Raw genomic sequence first — 22402 nt, 5'->3', positions numbered from 1 at the left:
ATGTCAGCCCATCAAATGTGGGGGCGATAAGCGATAAAAGCGGGAAAGCTTCCCGGAGACACTTGACTTCGTCAAACCCGCAGCTCGACCACAGATGCCCAAAAAGCACCAGCGGTTTCACGCAAAGCCAGCCAACTTAGCACATCACAGCCTTGCATTATCTGGGTCTCGTCATGATGGCGGGTCTGGGGTACAGGGCTCCGCGTCAGCGACGTCAGTCAACGACTTAATCAGTCACCTCCGACGTACACAGACGCCTAGTGCTTCATCCGATGATCCCCCAAGCTCGCAACGTGCTCAGCGCTCGTTTTTGGCTCCCCGCTCAGTTCATCCGTCTCTTCGGGATGTACTGGAGCTCCCTGCAACCGCGCCACCGCGACCTCGCCCCGGTCCTCGTCGCACGGTATTCGGGGTCCGCCCAACTCGACCAACTGTTGGACCTCCGCCACCTGCGAGTTGGCTCGCTGGAAATCCGGATCCGGCGGGAGATCAAGGATCGCACTACCGGATGCCAGAATCCCCAGAAGAGGAAATACACCGGCTGGTTCGCCTCCCGGGGTCGCTGTTCCCGGACCATCGGAGCCTGGTACATCTGATGCTGAAAACAATGGCTTTGAACTGGTGTTGGCATCTTGAATATGATGGCCCTTTTCTGGCCCATCTTCCAAATCATATCAAGGAACTGCTACTGAGTTATGTCGCTGTGTACGCAAGAGGCCCGCCACTGAGAGGGTACATGAAGGGACTGAAGCCGCTCTTTTTGACCCGGCATGATCAGGATCAAATTGGCAAGGAGATCCCAGGGTTTAACGAATCGGGAGCTGTTGACGGGGATTTCAAAATCGTGCGATTGGATCTGGGAAATGCTCTGGGGAACTGGATAACTTTGAAACAGCTCACAAACGAGGTGATCATCTCGCAGGCTCCAGTCGTGGGAGTCTCAGGTCATGAAACAGAGGAGATTATTCCAGCTTCGTGGGATGAAGATGTCTATAACGGCAGAGAGGAAGCTATGGTTGATCGTCTTTCAACTCCGTCCCTTCCCAAGGCCATTTCCCAGACTCTACGCTTCCCCCAACTCCGCGCCTTATCTCTAGCACACCCGACACCTAGTGCTGCAAACTGGACTGGTCTTCTCAATCTATTAGCACATTTGCCAACCCTGACTCATCTCTCGCTTGCCCATTGGCCTATACCGTGCCGGAACCCAAGCGCTGCCACTAGTTGGATTCGCAGCTCAGTGGCCCGCTTCTTGGCCCCAGACGCCCTTGACAACAACTGGGCCGAAGCTGCGAGTATTCTCCGTCAGCTATCCCGTTCGACGTACTGCCTGAAATGGCTGGACCTCGAGGGCTGCGGCGAATGGCTACCAGCCTTGAAATGGGTTGGGAAAGACCCGGATGGGTTTCCACAGAGCCCTGATACTGTTGGCCCAGAGTGGAACAGATCTTGGAGAGATGTCGAATGGCTTGGCATCGGCCCTGGCTTTCTAGATTTGACGGAGTCCCACGACTCGTCTGTGCCGTCCTATGAAGTCCCCGCGCCGCAAACAGGCTTGCCGGATTCTTCTATCCATGCATATCACCTTCAAAATGCGCGTGATGTGCTAAAGCACATTCGGCAGATAAGGAGGGGGAAGAAATGGCTCGAAATCGAGCTCGGTTCAGGGTTGGAAGACGTTGAACCTGAAACAATCAGATCGCTGGATGGGCAAGAATTATTGGTTTATTTATAAAAATCTACTGTATGCACAATGATCTATGTACAATGTATATCACTGAAGCGAAAAAGAAAACATCCTACGCATGCAATCAAGAGCGCAAATTGAAACTATTTTATTCATGTCTGACTATACAATGGTATCCGGACAAAACGCCCGCAGATTTCAAAACTATGCAACTATTTTTTGGAACGATTAAACGTCTTCAGGGGATCAACCTTCCCACCAGCCTTCCCACGCGCACGATTGCGATCTCTTGCCTTGCGGATGCGATTCTGCTTCGTCTTTGAGAACCCAACGAACCCAACATCCTTCGAGAGACCCTTGCGTCCCTTAGCAGGCATCAGGTAATCAGGCACATGCTTGAGATGCGCCTGGACACGCGCAGGGCGCAGCTCGCCGTCGTGGCGCAACTGCCGCAATTCTTCGGGGTTTTCCTCGAAATGGCGCTTGAGCTTTTCGCTCTTGATCAGTTCCTGGCGGATTTCACGTCCTCGTGCTTCTTGCACTGCGAGTCTGGTCACTGAACGCAGGGCATCTGTCATACGGTAGCGGAAGGCATCGACTTGCGACATCTCGAAGTGGTAGGGCTTGACTTCGTGGCCGAGCTTGGCTTGCCGCTTGATGATCTTGGCGAGCAGGGCTTCGTCATGCTTTGTGCTAGGGATTGAGGTGGGACGGTGCTTGCCGTATTGCTCGGTGGGGATAACGAATGAGAGGGCCATTCCTGCCTTGCCAGCGCGGCCGGTACGTCCGATGCGGTGAGTGTAGGATTTGGAGCTGGTGGGGAGGTCGAAGTTGAGAACGCAGGCGACATTTTGGAAATCGATGCCGCGAGCAATGCTGTAGTCCTTTTCTTTGCTGGTCATCTTGCGGCGCTTCTTTGATTCCGGCTTCTTTTCCTTTCCGCTTTCGTCAACTGCCTCTTCATCCTCGCTGCTTCCCATCTCCTCCTTTGCTTCCTCTTCAGTTTCCTCCTTAGCTTCGCGCGACTTCTTCGACTTGGGCACTCCCAATACTGCTTGCTCGTCGGCTGCGACAATGATGTCGTATACACCCTTATTGAATTCTTCGACAACGTGGATCCGCGAATTAATGGGAAGTTCTGAGTTCAGGACACAGCTCTTGAGACCGAACTGTTCGAGGAAGAGCTTCACACGGTAGCATCGGTCCACATCGGCTACGAAAATGATGACCTTGCCCTTGATCAGCTGCAGTTTGAAAATGACATACGTGAGAAGGAATTTCTCGTCTTCCGCGCATCTGTGGAGTTGAGTTAGCAACTGCTATAATAACGGCTGTAGCATATTGTCTTACCGGACAACAAACTGGCTGACACCAGCACCCTTCTCTTCCTTCTCCTCTAGCTTGAGAATCACAGGGTTTCGACAGTACAAATCTTTCAATGTATCTACCTCCGAAGTGAGAGTAGCACTCATCAAAAATGTCTGCGCGCCTCGCGGGATGGCCTTGGCGAGAGCATTGATTTCCTCGTCATATCCGTATGACAAAACCAAATCTGCCTCATCGATAACCAAATGAGTGACTTTATCGAGCGACAAAGCGGAGTTGTTGACATTGCTGTAAACCCGGGTAGGTGTCGACACAACGATATCCGGGAAATCGGCCAGCATCGAGCGCTGAACTTCATCCGAAACCTTCTGTGTTAAGTTGACTGACCGGATATCCTTTCCGCAGAAACAGGCGAAAGATGTGATCACTTTCTGGACCTGTTCTGCAAGCTCGCGAGTGGGGACAAGAATAAGAGCGGTTGTGGCTTTTGAGGAGGGATCGGCCTATTTGTACAGTGTTAGATTGATTTCCATACCAAGTACATATATAGAAGGGGAAAGAGGAAACGAACAGTCTTCTGCTGGAGGATGGCTTGCAGGATTGGGAGGACATAGGCGGCGGTCTTGCCAGAGCCAGTTTTCGCACGGGCTATTTCTGTCAGCTCTGCTTTTTGATTCATCGATTCAAGAGGCTCGTCTCACCAAGAATATCTTTTCCTTCCAGAGCAAGCGGAATCGCCTTGGACTGTACAAGAGTGGGTTTGGTGAACTTTTCCTTGATCAGAGCCTGGCGCAATCGAGGATCGAGGTTGAGGGCTTCAAAGTCCAATTCCTGATCCTCCACCCCAGCGGCCTCGGGGGATGGAACATCATTTGCATCTAACTTGCGTTTCATCGCCATTGTGTTAGATATTTCCTTGATCGAATCTGCAGAAGTTGAAACTTTTTTTGGAAATCTTGTCGGGCGGTGAGTTTATTGCGGGCGGTGAATTGGAAGATTTTATGTATGACATAATCTTGCTGCCTCAGGCGGAGCTCCATGGAACAACTATAAATGATCGAGGAGAATCTCTGAGTCTTGGAGGCTTTGCTAATCTAAAGGATGCGTGATAAGTTCGGTATAGATCTGCACTGTAATCTTATTCGGGGATATGTAGACAAGTGCTTTTTTGTGACCTACCCTACCCCCAGCCAAAAATATATCTCGGTAGTCGATATAGGTCCATTTAAGTCTAAAGACCAATCTTTCATGGATTGTCAGAACAGAGTGGAAAGTTCTTGACTAGTGAGCATAAAGGCCTCCTAGGCAGACATATTCCAAGCTGTGATACAGTTGTTCTAAACCGTTGACTTACTGCAAGTGAAGCCCATCTTCTTCAAGATCAGATACAGATGTCATGAAATTTGAAGAACCATTCAATAAAACTCGCTATTCAAAATCAAATAACCGCAGACGTTACATGCCATTCCCGTATCGCTCTCCTGAACCAAAAAAATACAACTAATAATAACAAAACAGGAAGTCTGGAAGTTGAATTGTCGACATGCATCTCCCCACAGGCAATGTAGATCGACATAGAAGCATATTTCTTGTGGACCAATTCTATGCTCATGCGCTCTATCCCTAGTTGATAAACTCACCCTGAGCGTATTCTAGGAATCTCGCCCGAGACGCTTCCGTGATCTTGCCCACGGGGAGGACTTTGACATTGTGCTCGACGGTATAAACCTTGCCAAAGTTCACTCGGGACATGCAATCTAGCTTCTGATCAGGCCTGGCAGGATCAACCTCGAGAGGCTCTTTGGCCATCCGGGGCTCGGATTTCACAGTTCGAGGTCTATCGCCTCGCATGTGAATGACGGCATGTTTGCTGCGGTCAACCCCGGCTTTCGCCACGCCTTGGCCACTATAGGTAGTGATGGGTCTAAAATGATGGATTAGTATGATACAATGCAATCGACGGATGCAAAGCTTCCCACGTACACACACCAGCAGCAGCCCTTCTGCTCTTTGACCACTACCATGCGTCGGATGCTACTGTATATGGGCTCTTGATACTTGCCCCGTGTGAAAGGGCTTGACGATGGGGGAAGCTTCTCGCTGACGATAGTTCCATGCCAGCCTGCATTCTCATGCCAGAGCATCGAAAAGACCTGTATGATCGCAATCAATTATCAGCAGGGCTTTAAAATGGCATGCATGTGAGGTCAACAAACCCTGCCAACTCGGAAAAATCTCCGAGGATCGCTCTGCCTCTTGTAGCCTGATGCGTGTAAATTATCGTCAGTTTCTTTTTTTCGGATATGCATGAAGCGGGCCTAGGCTGTTGCTTACGAGGATCCAGTGTGTCATGTTCGCCGCTACTGCCGGGGATCACGTATGCAGGTTCCAAGGACTTTTGCTATGTCAAAATCAGCCAATCAGTCCAAATAGGAAGGAACTTTTACTTACCACCTTTCTGTCATGCTTTTTTCGTTGGGTATCCCCGGAAATGGAATCATTGCAGTGACTATGACTGCTGGCCCCATAGGGCAGCAGCATATGCGAGGCTGGATGATCCCCGAGACTCAATCCCTGCAGATCCTCGACGTGGATTTCGGGAATGGATACATCACTTCTTGACGAGCTAGTGACATCGCTACGGTCGGATATGCTGGCAGACCCTGTTCTGCGACCGGTTGTGTCTCTGGCTACCTTGTACTGCATTCCCGGGCTCCATTCGGGCGGACTGCTTGCCTTGTCATCTGTCACTGTTCCTGCACCTGGGTATATACCATCATCCACTCGGTGAGGGACAAGCTGCTGGTATCCGGTCGGTGGGGTCCGGGGATTGAAATCCATTCGATCGTTGGTATATGTTTGGCCGTAATCGAGCGGGTCCTGCTGATGTACATGATCTAGGCGACTTGCATGAGGGTCTAGCCCTGGGGGAAATGGGAGCTGATGTCCGTATGCATCTTTGAGCGTGGGAAACGCGGACTCGGGGGTGCTTCGTTGGCATGGCGCGACGCTTTTATTAAACGGATTACCTCCCCGGACTTCTCACACAAGAAGAAGGAAAAGACTAACCTTGAATCTTGACCTGCTATCGCAGGAGTTAACTCGCCACCCAGGCAGTCCCATTCGTAAAGAAACTCTCCTTTTGTCATGGTCAGTTACTGCAATCGGTCTTCATGCAGCCAGGGATGCATACCAGAATGGTTGTAGATGGGCCGAACCCATCGGTTGCTCTCGTGATGAAGTACCCAGTTCGAAGCCATGACTTTTACATACAAGAGGAAGAAATTAGAAATCGAGGAAGATCAGGCAGATAAATATAAAAGCCTTGGGGTTTCTATATCTCTCATCTACTACACCCCTCCAGTACCAGTACCATGCGGCTCGGACCGTTTATATCACCAATATCTTAAGAGAGATAGTATATGCAGGGCGCGTATGATATGGACCAAGTTGGTTTGTTCTCAAGCGCTCACTCGCGGGCAAGTCTTTGGCAACCAGCACCTGATCGCTGAGTGGAAGTAGAATCCAATGAGATCCCTGTTAATGAGGGGCTCAACTTATTTGTGGCTGATATACCTCGAATGCTATGGCTCACGATTTACCATTTCATTCAGGGTAACCAATAAGACATTGAAGCGCAGGCGCTAATGCAATGCAGGTGGATTACGGTGTAAAGGTCATTGGAGGTTTCAATTTGGTCATCAAAGCGTCAGTAACTGCGCCTTTTACAAACCCCAGATGTGGTGTAGCTTCGAGGACAAAGCTCTCCTACTTTCTTCTCTTGAGAAATTATCGGGTTTATCAATAGCATTCTTTTCCCCAGGGCCCTTCAACCTTGCTCAGCAACACTCGAATGTGTTGGTCTATAATCTCCGTTGCGAAAATATGACCGAGGGGTACTCCGTACTGTGAAACCCTTTAGCAATGGCATCTTGGCCAGGGGTCGTATGGAATTGTTTATCCTGAGTGAGTTGACCTATATCAATATGTACTATGATCGAGGCTCATCACGGTCTCACCATGTACCCGCCGTCCACGGCAGACGGTTATGCCAAAACTAGAAGTCAAGTCTGCCTTCCGAACATTTCATTTGCTCCAACTTGACGGTTGGAGGGGTGCTCGAGCATCGAGATCTACAGTATCGGCAACCCTGCAACGGTTATCGCCACTTCCTCGGGTGTTCTTTCTCCAAAAGCAACATCCACGGCGCTAATAGTCACCTTTCTGGACCATACATACAAGACCGACGAAGCCACCAAAAGCGAGTCATGGATGGAACGAATATGATGCATTGACCGAGTTATCCGTGCCATCCTTCCAGATTTAGTACCCCCCGGAAATACATAACCAACCAACTGGTATGGTGTACCTGCGCCGCCCCCTGAATCAACCCGTGACACTGCCAACGTGGCGAAGCCTATCAGGGAAGTACCTGTCAGCTAAGCGCTATCTGATCCGGAAAATGCGGAAAATGCGGCATATGCTTCTACAGGAACGTGATGAAGAAAATGATTTGCAGGTGTACTACGGACCAAGTTGAATCTCATAACTGCCGAAAACGTAAATCACACCATCAACAACCTGAGCGTCCTATTTCATTTTTGAAAATGAGTGTCATAGACAGGACGCATAACTGGCGCAGGTAGAGTACAATCACAACAGACGTTCAGAATTATTACAGACCATATTCAAGTATTAAATTGACCCGGTGGCGCAGCTGCAACCTATTACCCCGGACGCCGAATCTTCGCCGGCGGACTACACCTCTGACTATAGACACCAAATGTCGCCTCAGTGGCTGATTACCTCCCTAGTTGGCGAGGCATTCTTGTAGCCTGGAGAGAGTCTTCCCATTCCAATAATAACTTCTAAATCGAAAATAGGTGAACACTGCCAATGAGCCTCACAACCCTAGCCCAACCCAAAAACAAAATCCTCAAGCTCAGCATAAGCCCTCCCGAGATCATCATTAACAATAACCCTCTGAAAAACACCCGCAGTCTCCGCAAACTCAAGCTCCCTCCTCGCGCGATCAAGTCTAGCCCGAATATTCTTCTCACTCTCTGTCCCCCGACCCCTAAGCCTCTCCTCCAGCACACCAAGATCCCGCGGTTTAACAAAAACATAACGGGCGTCAAACCCGCTTGTTTTCACCTGCTGCACGCCAGTCTCTCGATATCGAGAATAGGAATGAGACCTTTGTCGAGTATTTCGGCGAGTGCTGCTTTACTCGTGCCGTAGAAGGCACCGGTGTACATGGCGTCTTCTATCAGATCCCCGTTGTGCTTGAGGGTGTTGTATGTCTCGACTGAGACGAAGTGGTAGGATATACCGTCTTTTTCACCGGGGCGTGGTTGCCGCGTTGTGTGGGAGACTGTTAGTTCAAACATGTGGGGGTGTGTGTCGATGAGCTTTTGAATCATGGTTCCTTTGCCTGCGCCTGAGGGGCCGGAGATGATAAGTGGTCGGCGGTCTTGGGGTGCTGTTGCAGGGATTAGGATGTTGTGGATTTGGGAGGTTGATGACGTACAGGAAGGTATGTCGTCAACAACGACGGGGTTCTTGGCTTGACGATAATTTGAGATAGGTGGTAGTTGAATATGCACAAGAAACAATTCCCATGTGTATCTCAACCTCAGGTTGTGGTTTGAAGCAAGTAAATGGTGTAGAGCTGAAGTGTATGCCGGACAACTCGGAAGCAACCGTTTAAACATGCCTAGGTGGCTAACAACGAGTTCAATATCTACACATACTATGGAGTACAGTGCAGACATATTATCCATTTGCATCGTGATTCTCTTCATTATGTACATGACCCAAGCAATTTCCCATATCCATATCCATAAGTCGATCGGCATTTGCCGTAAAAAGCACGCTATTTCCATAACCCAATAATTGTTGAACGTTCAAAATCAAATCCCATACATCAAGTAGGGTATCTCGTACATCAAACCCTAGCCCGATCTGCGGTCGTAATTCATGAGTACTGTGTCTCGCCCTCACTATCACTCAGACTGTCACGACGACGGCTCCGCCCATCGCGGCGGTATCCCTTCGTCAAACCAGGAATTGGATGCTTGTAGCTCTTGGTACCAGAATCCTCGGTGTCCACGTTGGAGTATTGGTATTCGGAACGGGATCCCGCAGATGAGAAATCCAAAGGCTCGGTGAAGTGGCCGTGGGGCACAGAGCGGCGCTCACGGTACTTGCGGGGGCTGCTAGTACGAGATGAAGGTGCGGAAGGTGGGGCGGGTAGGGCAAGCTCACTGCGTCGTTCACGACGGCGGTTGTGGCGGCGGGTTGATGGGTCGCGGATCCGAGGCTGGTCGGTTACTTGGCTGATAACATCCTCGCTGCCTTGGGTGAACGAGAAGCCGGAGGGATCACGGTGCTGATGTCGTGGCTGCTCGTAAGCGAAGTCATGAGCATGGCTCATCTCGCTCTGTTGGTAGTGGGTAGGCGGGGCGGAGGTGTCGTAGTCGCTGCCGTTGTAGGTTCCGTCGGCTTCGCGGTTCATGCCACCAATGCGAGCGGGCTTTTCTGCTCGGTAGGCGCGTACGTCGGCATCGTCTGCGCCTTCCCACTGCTCGTGCTTGTTGCGCCGGAGAAGCTTCTCTTTAGCGGTTTCTCTGAACTTCTTGCGCCGTGACTTCTCCTCCGTAACAGTTGTCGCTGTGTCGTCGTATGATCCTTCTGTAAACGAGTATCCGTCGTCGGTGTAGCCCTTGCCGACAACACTTCCGCCACCGAGATTGGTACTCGCTGTGGCGTTACTGAGAGTCTTTCCATCGGGTCCCTTTCGTCGCAGAACAGTGGACTTGTAGTCATCCCAGTCGCCCTTGCGCCAGACGAATCCGCCGTTCTTGGCCCAGAAGAAGAACCAGATTCCTCCTATGACAAATGCCAGTCCGATAAGGGCAAACAAAGCCATCAGGCCTTGCATCTTGATGCTGTGCGGGTCGACCGTGCCTGCGCCATATTTTGGCGTGGAATCCGAGTCGTCTGAGTCACGTGGGAGGAGCTTATGGGTATTAGGGTCGATCGAAGATAAGGTATTAGCAATGTTCTCGCTGTTGACATCCCGGACATAGAGTCCGTCAACGGTTCCTCCTGGAATGTCGGGGGAGGGTCCGGTCGGCCAAAATGGAGGCATGGTGGAGTATTAGAGTGGTCAAGAGCACCCGGCTCAAGACTGGACTCACTATCGGATCGTTAGTATGTCAGCATTCTTGAGATTGAGTATGAGGTACATGAACATACATTGAGGCAAGTGATGAACACCAGATGTAGGTAGAGATCTCTGACACGCTGGAATGTGGGTATAGAATGTGGGTGCAGAATGTGGGCAAAAGCGAAGCACAGTGTTTAGATAGTAGAATATTAAGATAAGAAGATTGGGAAATTCTAACCCATATGTATGATTCAGCTTGACTTTTGGCACAAAATTGAGGAGGTTGGAGAGAAGAGGCTGGGGACTGGTGTTTACAGTGGTTGTCACGGGCAACCTGATTACATCATCCCCCACACTGACTGGCGTCCACGGGTCCGTGTACGGGTAGAGTTGGGCCACCCGTGGGTCGATCTATAAAAAGAGTCGATCGCAATTGACTTCTATTTAAATCTGAAACATGGCCTTTTATAGAAAACGGGTTTAATAATGGATGAATTATATCAAGTCGACAAATGCCACCCGCTGGAATCCTCCGAAAGAGACATACACAGTCGAAAGCTGTGATCACGCCCAGACAGCTTGCGGGGTATCAAAACCAAGTAAGAAGCAAAAGCAGGAAAACATATGAAGACCGATGGACGATAAAACACAGGAGATCAGCAACAATGCAAAAATCAACCGAATGAATACAAAGCCCAAGAAGGGAACTACGAGGCTCCCAGCGGGACCAAATACCAAATACCAAGACACATAAAATCATAGATATGGCCAAAGAAAAAGATGACCTGTTGAGACATGACAAGTAAACAGACATGGGTATAATCTCTCTCCGCCACTCGGAGTCGCGAACAAGGTAACCAGGAGAAAGACACGGGCCCAACAAGAAAGGCTATACAAGAAACGCTGACAAAAAGAAGACATCGGAAAGTAAAGCACATCAGACTTGTCATTGCAGGTCATCAGAATCGTACAATCATATCGCCATAATAAACACATCATCATGGGGTTTGTGCCCGACCATTTTACCCAAGCACACAAATATAGAAAGAAAATCGAGCCAGCAGTTGCAAATGAAATCACACAAAAGTCCTCCCATTTTAGCGAGACTATTGGGCAACAGAAAACTCCGTACTTCATGACAAAGTCCAGCCCGTTTCCCAAGTTGCCCAACAGAGCCTCGCTTTAGGTAATTCCCGTTGTTTTTTTGTTGCACAAGCACCCGATCCCAAAGAAGAAGAGAAAAAAAAAACGCAAAGCAATCGAAACTTTTGAAAAATGAACAAGGCCAGCCACACGGTTATGTAGACACAAGATGAAATCACAACAAAAAATAATATCTGGCCACGATAGAAGAAAAGAAACACAGAAAATGACACATCTAACAGGGTGGGTAACAAATCAATGGTAGCGAGTAGTCCCGTAGGTCGACTGGCTGTCTCGACGACTAGGTCGTTCCGACCGCCTATCATCCCGCGGACGCCTCACCACATCTTCAAGTTCCCGACGGCTGGAGCTACCCGCATAATCAGAGCTGGTACCGTTCACACGCGGCTTGGATGGCCGCGGGCCACCGATGTTCAATCGGACAGCCCCAGTCTCCCCAGCACGAATGTTAATAGATTTGCCAGCGACTGCTTCAGGTGCAAATCCAATTTGGAATCCGTTCAACGTGAGGGTCATGTTCTTGTCATCTTCCTTCTGTGAGGCCGTGGCACTGCCGCGGCTGCCGCTCGACCGACTGTTCTGGCTGCCGCTCTCGCTCCCGTTGCGGTGAGACGCTTTGGTAGGGAGCAAGGACTCCGTGGAGAGAGGTAATGCAGGCGCTGAGGCTCGGCCGGATCGGGCTGCCTGATAGTTCTCGGCTTCACGCTCGCGATCTTCGAGATCGCCGGCGGCGCTGGATGGGGCATCGTAGTAGTACTCGGTTGGCTTCCGTCGCCGAGAGCTCGCCACGGCCACCTGAGCAGACCTTCGATCATCCTGGTAGGACACGGATCGTCGGTGATCTCGTAGGCTACGGGCTCTCTCTGGCAACGGGGCGTCCCTTGAAACTCGATGATGGGCGCGGTCTTGAACCACCGGCAAGGCAGCTGCAAGTTCCGACATGTCCAAATCTCGGTCCATGGCTCGCTCTCTGTCGATGCCTCGCTCTCTGTCGATGCCTCGCTCTCTGTCGATGCCTCGCTCTCTGTCGATGCCTCGCTCTCTGTCGATGCCTCGCTCTCTGTCAATGCCTCTGTCCCTGTCGATGCCTCGCTCTCTGTCCATGCCTCGTTCTCTGTCAATGGCTCGTTCTCTATCCATGCCCCTGGATGGGAGACGTTGAGATGGGACAATACCCGAAGAGGTATGCATCTTCCGCGGTAGGTCTGGCCGCTCTGGTCGCTTCGCCTGGTGGATCTGTGGCCTGGGCTTGGGCTTAGCTCCTGGCGGTGGCATCCGATAGTAGTCTTCATCCTGTTCCTGTTGTCTTGGAGGAGGACGGTCACGGACAACATCTCGCGAGGAATAGTGGTCCATGGGTGGATCTTCATCAAACCATGGCGAATACGCCCCAGAGTCCATGGGTGGGTTGGGGGCAGTATAGATCGATGAGGACCGACGGCGTGACGGTTCCCGGGACAGGGACCGCTCTCGTGGATACTCCGATGGGAGGTAGTCCGAGGCCGATGGGGCATAGTAAGAGGATTGCGTGTATGGAGATGACGAGTATGGTTGCATGTATGCCGAGCTGGCTGGTGGAGGGCCATGATCGTATCCGTGCTGAGAGTACATCGGAGATGCCATTCCAGAACCCATTCCATGTGGCATACCGTGGAAACTCATGGGTCGTCCGTTGGAATGATAGGTGTGATACGAATTGGAGCGGCTGGGTCGACCAGGGTGACTGACATGAATGTTCTCTATGGCGCCGGGGGCATAACGAGGATTGTGCGGGGACGATGAGTATTCTGGGATGGGTGGGCGTGGCTGGGCGTAGTAGGAGTAGTCGTTCTGTCGGTGGTCAATCGGGGTTGATTGATGGTACTGAGTACCGTAGTCGTAATAATTGTCGTGATATTGGATATGGGCAGATTCTCGTCGACGAGACTTGGACGACGACCGGGGCACGTGAGCGTGATGGGCAGCGCCCGGATAGGCACCAACCATCATCTCTTCGCGCGGGGGTCGAGATCGTTCTTTGTCCTTGCGTTCTCTGGTTGAACTTTTCCTGGCGAGGTCGTTACGCTTGGAAGTGTCCAGCTTAAGAGGGATCGGGGGGCTTTTTCCGCCCGACGGCGCAGATTGGGTGCTATTAACCGTAGCGGCGGTGCGACTAGAATAGCCTGAGTCACTGGCACCGTCGATCAGCGGCTCCTGGAATCTTTCCAACCTGGAGGATAATTTGGCAGCTGTATTGGCAGCAATAATGGCCGAAAGTCTGGTGTCGGGTAGGGTGTGTTGTTGTTCTTCGTCGTAATCTTCGACGCAGGCAGGCCGGGGGCCCTTACCGGCCATTATGTGGGCTGCAAGGCGATCGGGTGTCTAGCGAAAAAAAAATTAAAAAAACAGGGTTGGTCCCGTTTCCGACAAGGGCGACGTGGGTGGCTCCCACAGGGCTCCAGCGATATTCAACTTACAGCAAGCCACTGCTCCCTTGACGATGAGTCAGAATGTATATTGTTCTTCCCCCCTCTCGACCCCGTAGATCTGACCAAATGGATCCGTTTTTTCCCTTTCTCTTCTCGCCAGTGCCCAACCCAAGTGGGCCACTCAAACAAGTAAGCGGACCTGCCGATCGCAGCGGGCGATGGCAGGCGACGGGCGACGGGTTCTGTCAAGCGGAGGGAGCAAGATGGTACTTTTCAAATCGCAACGTCTCCATCGAAGTGGGATGTAAGGCTAAGAGTTGGGCGGACGCGTTGGGTCAAAGGAAGAAGGAAGAAAATAGAAAATGACCTCTCTGGCAGCCGATGAGTGGTTGAAGGAACTGCAGCTGCAGAGGTTGGGTTGAGAATTTAGGATCCTCTGCCTGACGGTCTTAGAACCCAGTGGGGAGAGTGGAGTCGATGGGCAGCGATGAAATAACAACGAAGTGAGGGGTGATTTGATTGAGATCTCAAGGGGAAAGAAGGACGGAGAGAGGGAAAGATATTTAGAAAAGGAGAGGACTCAGAGGAGTATAGAGACCATAAAGAGAACGAGCAGGAAGAGGAATAACCCGAAGGTACAGGTACAGGACCACAGGATTAGAAAAAAAAAAAAAAAAAAGTTTCACGAAGAGGCTCTCGGTACCCAACACAAAAGAAAAAAAAGAAGAAAGTGGGGGATAGCGTCATCAGTGTTTTATATTTATATTTGTATTTGTATTTATCTATTTACATGTATTTAGATCAGAGAATCAGTAGAATATTTAGAATATTTAGAATAATTACTATATTGTAGTATATTGTATCTTGTACAATACTTAAATAGAATATGTTGTTTCCGATCCATGGATTCTAATTATTTATTGTTTGGTACTTTTAAGCTCGGGACCCGCTGGAGGGGAAATCCTTGGTTTGACTGCTGGGGATCCATGGTTGACCTGTCCCTTGACTTTTCTTATCTTTATTTACTTTATTTACTTTATTTCCTTCCTTCCCTTTTCTTTTCCCATCCCGTGTTCTGCATTTTCGTGTGTCGCATTCCTCATTCCTATTTCTCCCTAATTGCATCCCACACCCAACGCCCAACCGGCTTTGCGGCCCAATGATCGCCTCCGCCGTAAAGGTTCTTCCTTGTCAATCCAAAAGGATCCTGTTCCTGTCGGCTATGGCTCGGTTCTCGGAAAATCTAGATTCTCCTTCGCTCCGATTGTTATTGTTTGATTCTCTTTTCGTCGCATTGGTCAATGCAGGCCTCAAATACAATGACAATGTATCCGGTACACGGGGAAATGTCGGTGGGGATGACACTGCAAGCCGGCAGCTCACGACTAGGTAACTACGGCTAGTCCACGTTCTCTTATATTAGGTAGGCTGTAGGCAGACACCTGTATGTGTCCCGATACAATCGCCACCGTGGAATGACTCAATTTACTTCTACCATAGAAACCACAGATGTCAAGCACAAGAAGAGGGACGAGCGCTGCATGGCATTAGCATATAGTCAGAGCCCCTCCATGTGGCAGGATATCTTTGGACGTTGTCTCTTCTCCGCCTGCATACTTCTTATTCATGACGCACACTGGAGGGAAACCTATGAAAATCTGCTATCGGTTCAACGATATGGACTAAAGTTTTGAAGTACTCTATACATGGTGCACTATATCGACCTAGTGATGAAATAATTGGTCGAAACCTTCTCTCACTAGGCAGAACTGGCCAGATCGGTATGACATGCAGCACGGACGGTCTATCATTGCCCTTATGGATTCTCACCCTTGCATCTTAGATTAAGAGGGTTGAGGAATGTTTACTCCGCACGTGTGGGAATGACAACACTACAAGGTTAGAGCTCGCAACAACCAATTTAAACTATACGTAGCCGATAGCATCCAATATATCTTGGACCCTGGTCATGTATCCCGGGCTGATCAAAATCCTATTAGACTGGGGTGGATATCTTCAGCTTAAGCGGCTGAAAGATCGAACCAGGAAAAGGGCTCCGCTCCAGATATAACTCAGGATCTCCATGCGGCTCCAGTGTTGTCTTCACCAATATAGACCGGGAGTACTAAGAACATGCTGTGCACCACAAGAAATATCTGAATACTTGGACATGGAAAAACAGCGAACAAGCTTTGCTCGCATATCAATTCATGGTGTGATCACGTTGACATCTGCCGCCAGTGATTCATTGACTCACCTAGGGGAACTCAAACATGGTCAAGGGAGCCACCCCCTTGCTTCATTCTGCGCGATGGCATCAGCTCCCCGAGGACGAGATCTTCACCGCTCTTTCATGATTACTGATAAACGGTGCTTCGACGATGAAGATGAGGGGAAATCAGTCTCATTCCAACTCTATTCCTTTGTCGGTTCGAGAGACTTCTCTCGCGGCTTCAGAAACATTATAGAAGGTTCTTGTACATGGTACATCGGTATACGGAGTACATGACTTGCATATTGCGTTGCGCATCACCCCGTTTTCCTTTGTAGATGACATGATTCGTCAGCTCCAGATAGGCTTTTTTTCATGACGACTTAGGCTTCGGCACGCGATGTAAGTAGGATTATCTGATGTGATACGAAAGCCAGCAGCCATGTGAGTCAAGTGTCCCCGTGGCTATACTTCAAGCCCGGCGTACTATCAAGGTGCTACGGAATATACAACAGCTTGCTCGATTGGGGACCTCTTTAGGTTCTCGGGAGATTGGTGGCTGCCATTCCGGATGAAGTTTCCGAACCTTGTCCAGGTGGAAGCAAATCCATCTTCTATCAATTACGTCCACTCAAACTAATTAATATTGACAGTACCCATAGCCTAGTCGAACACAGAGTATCTCCAAGGCTGCTCGACTCGCTCGGCCTCCTAACTCATACGATTATATCACTTCAGTGCCCCGAATAAGACACTGATCCGTATGCATCGACAATCGGCACCACAAGTAATTTCGCTCAGAAAGCTCATTGACCATCATACCATGGAGTACATAAACCTATTCCAGATCCCAAGCGAATGAGTGATTATCCTGACAACAAAATAAGCTTCTGAAAGAAGTGCATCAGGATACCTGGTAATCGATGCAGTAAAACACATATTTCCAAAACGGAAACTTCTGCGTGACCATAAACCCTCCGACACTCAAAAGGCTATTTGGATGTGACAGGTGCCAAGGGGATTACAAAGGTTGGGAATATCGATGTTATGAGGACCACTAGGGATCCAGCTGCCACAAGGAGGAATATCCACATCATTCAAGTCAAGAAGGCTCCTGCTGTATGTGGCAGGAAAGTAACGGGTACGTACAGAGGTAGGGAAGTCTAATGAGAAATATCCAATGAGAAAGCTTGAGACCAATAGTGTCACACCAATTTGCCCGTTTGCTTGCTAGCAGTTGACAAACGCGTTGAAATGAACTGTTGAGATCATGTTCTTTTCTATGCTTGTTTTTTATCTTCTGATTTGATAGTCATGACACAAGTGGATTACATTCTTCCAAAGAGTCAATTTTATTGAGCGAGTCTTACATCAGTAATTCAGCCCATAATAAGGTCATATTTGAATCGGGTACTTGATCTCTGGAGTAATACGGCTTCGCACCTCCTAGACCAAACGAAAACTAGCTGCAGAATGCCATAGAACAGCTGCACCAACAGGGCAAATGGCTACTGGAATGCAATTTTGGAAATGAGCTCACATACAGCGATATGTCTGTTGCTAGAAGGCAATTGGCGCTTTACAGTAGTCCTTTTGGTCTGCTCGTCAAGGACAATGTTAATAGTAGCGGAGGAAACTAACCCTGATTTTAATTGAATCCGACCCCTGGCCGCTCTGCATCCTTACCGAAACCGTTCATCAAATTACGTGGGTAACAGCAGCTTCAATGCGATAGCAATCATCTTCGATACATCAGGCACCGCTCAGAAGTAATTGGTCACGTTTAGAAGTGCAAGCGTGTCTATAAATGCCAGCTTTTCTCTCATCTCTTTCTCTTTCACCTCGCTATTCCCCTCTAACCTCACTTACCTTCCATTGATTCCACATTTGGCACTCTTTTACTAGGTATCCCTAGTCTGCCATCCTCTACCATTCTACTTTGGATTTTTTTTTACTTGTCCTGATCTTCACCTCTGGAATTGCGGACAGGGAGCCAATTTTCGCATGATAGAACTTTCCGTCATATGATCGGCCAAGTCGTGGAGTTCATGGTAAACAAGCAGGCTCTATATGGGTTCCATTCAACATATACGGAACAATCGTTCTTCGATACGTCTGGGCTAACGGAGGGTGGGTTATCGAGCACTCACCAACCTTCCGTTAGCCCAAACGTATCGAAGCATGGCTGTTTCCCGTATACGTTGAATGGAATGCGTATGAGACCCGCTTATCGACCATGTATTCTACGACTTGGCCGATCGTACGACGGAAAGTTCTATCATCCGAAAATTTGCTCCGTTCTTCCTTGCCCCTCCTCTACTCTCTATCTTAGTATTTGAGTTGAAATGCATTCTTTTCGTTGAAAGAACAGAAATTGTCACCCTGCTGCGGTCGTTGGGGAGAGGACTGTGAGATTGACTTCAATGAGAAACACATGTAAAACTACAATGGCGTTGATGAACGGCTATAATCTTAGGATGGATTGAGATATAGATACTCTGTACACTGTGCCACATTAGTTCCAGTAAGCTTTAAAAGGAGCATGAAAATGCATATTCCATACGCAATGACATCGCCGTAGGACTTGATAAATGATTGATTCAGCAGAGCTATAGTAGTCGAACTCATTCCCGGTAGAGTATTGTCTTTCGTAAAGGCTCTTCTAACATGTTCCTCTGCAGAGTGTATTCGCTGACTTCGTCTCGTTTGAGTTTGCCCAGGTAGCTTGAATGACTACGACTAGTTTCTTCTCCAGGTCCTCCAAGTTGGAAAAACCAGAACTGACAGTATCCAAGATAAATCCAGCTGGGTTAGCTTACGCAGGGATTAGATAGCCAATGCCACTGAAGTAGCTCTCTATAGCCGTACGAGGTCACCCGCTGGAAATTGCGTAAGTCCATTTGTGCGCTGTTCACAGAGTTCTCCCCGACAAACTTCGCACCGGCTGATGCGATACGTCGAGCAAGCACGTTGAGGGGTGTTGTCTTGTCGCAGCCTGACGTGCCCATTAGAGCAACGAGCTCCCCTGTAGAACCAGCATCAATATGCTAGTTCTGATATGGGGTATGGACAAGGATCTAACCCATGTTACACATCACCACTTGATATCAAATCACGGGACCTTTTTGTTTCACGATCCTTGACGGTAACCGTTAAACCCTGCCATGAGAAATTCTGAACGGTCTGGTTCATCAAGGAGTGACCAGTGTTATTGCGTTCCAGGTCCAGGGTGCTGGGTGCGTTCAAGGGTGAGGGATCGCCTGTGCTGCAGGATAATGTAGACGGTTCACGGCCGATACGAGAGAATTGGAATCTAACCTAACTCATGTCCAGGTTCGCGGGCCGAAGTTTTATAATTTTACATATACCCATAATCTGAGTATCTAAACCCATAGACTTACAAGCCCCTGTCTAGTGTCGAGACAAAATCCTTGTTACATGTCCAAGTTGGTCCCCGATTTAAGGCTGAATATAGGGCTCAACCTTGGAACTCAAGCCCAACCTGACATAAGATCTCGATAGTCCCCGATCAGGGGAGACCCGTCCTCTAATGGATAATGGGATTGGTAGAGCCATGAGCCTAGATAAAATTCACAAACAATAGCGTGTGTGCCATGTGGCAGTGCGTGGTATAATGTGTGGACGGATTCCAGACCCAACCACGACCCCGTCGGGGATCGCCCACATTTCTTCTTAATGATACTGTATTCAGAAAAGCAAAGAAAGAATAGAAAAGAAGAAAGGTAATCTGAGAATGACATAGGTAAAAGCAGAGGCATAATGCCATTTTTATTCGTCCCGCTCTTGGCGCCCAATGCAACTAAATTAAAATCAAGGTATACCAGAGACAACAGTCTTAGAAATACTGAGTAAAACGCCACACAGAAAAGTGAGCAAAATCGACCGAATAAGCCGAATTTACATACTAGAACAGATGAGTCAGTGATTGCTTCTTCAACAAGGGTGGGAAAGACTAACCGCTGAACAGGGCTGAGACCGAGAACCCGCATGCCGTTGTTCAGAACTTGGCGGGCTGAGGCATACAACGCCATACGCGCCTGCTTGACATCTGGCTCGCTACCGATCACCTTGAGCACATCGTAGCTGGAGCTCAACATGTGTGTCATCTTGAACAGGTAGCTGAGGACAGTGATGGGCTCAAGAGTCTTGGCAGTCTGGAGGAGTACGTCGGGCCATTGGGCCAGCAGGCGGATCAAGTCGACAGCATGCTGCTCGGTCAAAAGATCAAAGTTGGCGTTAACTAGCTCATTAACATCCAACTCGGACTTGCGGGTCATCGAGCACAGACGAGCGTGAGCGTATTGCAGGTATGGGCCGGTGTCACCCTCGAAGGATGTCATGGCATCCAGGTTGAACTCGTAGCCGTTAACGCTGAAAGGAAACGTACGATTAGTAAACGGATATACGGGAGTAGGCGCGAAAGAAAAACACTGTACATACCGCTTGCCAGTCATGTCTTGCACCATAACGGAGGTGATACCCAGGATATCGGCAGTCTTCACAGGATCCTCGACCTGTGCATACTTGACTTCATTCTTCTTCATGACCTCGTGCATCTTGTCACCTACATCGCGCAGGATGTCATCCAAGAATTTGACGGTACCCTTACGGGTGCTCATACCACGGACCATACCGAAGTTAATGTGCTGGCAACGGGAGGCCAGGTCCTTGTGGCCCATAAGTTCGGTGACCTTGAAGAGCTGAGCCAAGTGGAGATCCTGCTGAGCGGCAACAACGTAGATCATCTTGTCAAAGTGGTACTCGTTATCACGCTCAGTGATGGCACCGATGTCGCGGGTCAGGTAGAGAGGAGTGCCATCCTTGCGGACAATAATAGCCTTGCCCAGCTTCTTGGCACCGTGCTTGGTGAAGTCCACAATAACAGCACCCTCAGACTTCTCGGAAACACCGGCCTCCTCCATAACTTTGTATGCGTCGGTCATGCTCTCAGACTTGATCTGAGATTCACCGGAGTAAACATCGAAGTCAATATTGAGACGAGCGTAGGTCTGCTTGTACTTCTCAATGCTGAGATCGCGGAACCTGCGCCAGAGAGCGAGAGCCTCCGGGTCACCGTCCTCCATACTCTTAAAGTAGCGGCGGGCCTTCTCATCCTCGCTCACATCCACAAGCTTGGCAAGCTGTGCCTCGAGCTCGGCAACGGCCTCGTTCTTCTCCTTCTTTGTCTTGATCTGTTCCTTCAGCTCCTTGATAGGTCCCTCCTGATCACTGACCTGACGGTTGATCTTGACGTAGACATCGAACAGGTGGTTGATAGGGTCCTTGATAAGAGCTTCTTCGTCGCCAAACTCCTTGAAGCCGTTGGCCAACAGACCATACTGCTTACCCCAGTCACCCAGGTAGTTCATTTTGATCACGTTCCACCCCATAACAGTGTAGATATTGGCGAGGAAACCGCCGATGATGGTACTGCGCAGATGACCGGCGTGGAAGGGCTTGGCGATGTTGGGGGATGAGAACTCGATGATGATCTTCTTCTGGCCCTTGGAGGGGTCGGAGGGGTCCTTCAGACCCTGATTACCATTTGTTCCATAGGCGGCCTTCTCCTTCAGGATACGGCCAAGAACATTGTTGGTCAATGGCTGACGTTTGCAGAAGAACTGGATGTGAGGACCAAGCTGAGTTGGAGGGTGAATAAGGTCGGAGGCGGGGAACTTGGCGACAAGATCCCTGGCAAGTTCCACGGGGTTTTGCTTGATCTGAAGAGAAGCCACCTAATGGTACGCAATAAGACATTGTTAGTCCAAGGCCTCATGATCATGCGGAACATGCGAATTGCGCCCAGGATATGCCGCCACATACCGGCAATGAAAGATCACCCTTGTCCAAAGTACTAGTCCAGGCAATCCGCGGGTAGATCTTCTGAGAATCGATACCAGCGGCTTTGCCCAACTCCTCCGCGATGTGCTGGCGGTAGATATCCATCGGGTTCAGTGTCGGGAAGCAGCCGGCAAATTGAGACTTCTGTGCCGTGGATTGGAGCGACAGAGCCTCAACAGAGGCAGGAAGAGAAGCTGCGGACATGATTGAGAATCTTCGTGTACCGAATGCGCGTCTCAAAATCGGAAAAGTCGAAGGTTTAGAGGGGCAACGCAACGGAGAAAAAATGGCAGTGAATCGCCGAGCCCCGCTTAGACAATGACCCATAAAGAGGGGGAAATCGCTCGGGGGATCTTTTTTTTTTTTGCCTTTTCTTTTTTTTCATTTCCTTCCCTTTTTGACTCACTCTGACTCAAAGAGGGCGGTGAGTCACGTGCTCACTATTCAGATCTTATCGACGATATCAGGTGACGTCACTTTTGAACGTGATCTACTAAAACCCTACATATGCATTTGATAGGATGAAAAGCCCTTGGTGAATAGGGCTGCTATTCACTGATAGGAACTGGGAG

At 49.5% G+C, this 22402-nt stretch overlaps 8 protein-coding genes across 8 annotated transcripts; 1 reads left to right on the top strand and 7 right to left on the bottom strand.

Annotated features, from left to right (window-relative positions):
* Positions 1 to 94: 94 nt before the first annotated feature.
* N7518_004516 (uncharacterized protein) lies at positions 95 to 1735 on the top strand (the record flags this gene model as incomplete). Its single annotated transcript, XM_057185443.1, has 1 exon — positions 95 to 1735. The coding sequence occupies one exon, from the start codon at positions 95 to 97 to the stop codon at positions 1733 to 1735; it is 1641 nt and encodes a 546-aa protein (XP_057042213.1).
* Positions 1736 to 1899: 164 nt separating this feature from the next.
* Positions 1900 to 3913, bottom strand: dbp9 (ATP-dependent DNA/RNA helicase; the record flags this gene model as incomplete). Its single annotated transcript, XM_057185442.1, has 4 exons — positions 1900 to 2983; positions 3038 to 3516; positions 3585 to 3661; positions 3715 to 3913. The coding sequence occupies 4 exons, from the start codon at positions 3911 to 3913 to the stop codon at positions 1900 to 1902; spliced, it is 1839 nt and encodes a 612-aa protein (XP_057042212.1).
* A 723-nt stretch (positions 3914 to 4636) lies between these two features.
* Positions 4637 to 6162, bottom strand: N7518_004514 (uncharacterized protein; the record flags this gene model as incomplete). Its single annotated transcript, XM_057185441.1, has 6 exons — positions 4637 to 4937; positions 4997 to 5166; positions 5230 to 5276; positions 5348 to 5414; positions 5465 to 6023; positions 6083 to 6162. The coding sequence occupies 6 exons, from the start codon at positions 6160 to 6162 to the stop codon at positions 4637 to 4639; spliced, it is 1224 nt and encodes a 407-aa protein (XP_057042211.1).
* Positions 6163 to 7924: 1762 nt separating this feature from the next.
* Positions 7925 to 8403, bottom strand: N7518_004513 (Guanylate kinase sub-group; the record flags this gene model as incomplete). Its single annotated transcript, XM_057185440.1, has 2 exons — positions 7925 to 8184; positions 8244 to 8403. The coding sequence occupies 2 exons, from the start codon at positions 8401 to 8403 to the stop codon at positions 7925 to 7927; spliced, it is 420 nt and encodes a 139-aa protein (XP_057042210.1).
* Positions 8404 to 8990: 587 nt separating this feature from the next.
* N7518_004512 (uncharacterized protein) lies at positions 8991 to 10166 on the bottom strand (the record flags this gene model as incomplete). Its single annotated transcript, XM_057185439.1, has 1 exon — positions 8991 to 10166. One exon carries the CDS (start codon positions 10164 to 10166, stop codon positions 8991 to 8993), a length of 1176 nt encoding a protein of 391 aa, XP_057042209.1.
* A 1416-nt stretch (positions 10167 to 11582) lies between these two features.
* N7518_004511 (uncharacterized protein) lies at positions 11583 to 13682 on the bottom strand (the record flags this gene model as incomplete). The annotated part of the gene is made up of 1 exon (XM_057185438.1): positions 11583 to 13682. The coding sequence occupies one exon, from the start codon at positions 13680 to 13682 to the stop codon at positions 11583 to 11585; it is 2100 nt and encodes a 699-aa protein (XP_057042208.1).
* Positions 13683 to 16834: 3152 nt separating this feature from the next.
* On the bottom strand, positions 16835 to 17062 carry N7518_004510 (putative ABC transporter; the record flags this gene model as incomplete). Its single annotated transcript, XM_057185437.1, has 2 exons — positions 16835 to 16960; positions 16994 to 17062. The coding sequence occupies 2 exons, from the start codon at positions 17060 to 17062 to the stop codon at positions 16835 to 16837; spliced, it is 195 nt and encodes a 64-aa protein (XP_057042207.1).
* Positions 17063 to 19886: 2824 nt separating this feature from the next.
* Positions 19887 to 22034, bottom strand: N7518_004509 (arginine--tRNA ligase; the record flags this gene model as incomplete). Its single annotated transcript, XM_057185436.1, has 4 exons — positions 19887 to 19893; positions 19947 to 20360; positions 20430 to 21724; positions 21813 to 22034. The coding sequence occupies 4 exons, from the start codon at positions 22032 to 22034 to the stop codon at positions 19887 to 19889; spliced, it is 1938 nt and encodes a 645-aa protein (XP_057042206.1).
* Between the last annotated feature and the right edge of the window lie 368 nt (positions 22035 to 22402).

This window comes from Penicillium psychrosexuale (assembly GCF_028828465.1).
Source record: "Penicillium psychrosexuale strain IBT 29551 chromosome Unknown utg000003l, whole genome shotgun sequence".
NCBI classification, from domain to species: Eukaryota; Fungi; Ascomycota; class Eurotiomycetes; order Eurotiales; family Aspergillaceae; genus Penicillium; species Penicillium psychrosexuale.
This window is presented reverse-complemented; position numbering and strand designations above follow the sequence as displayed.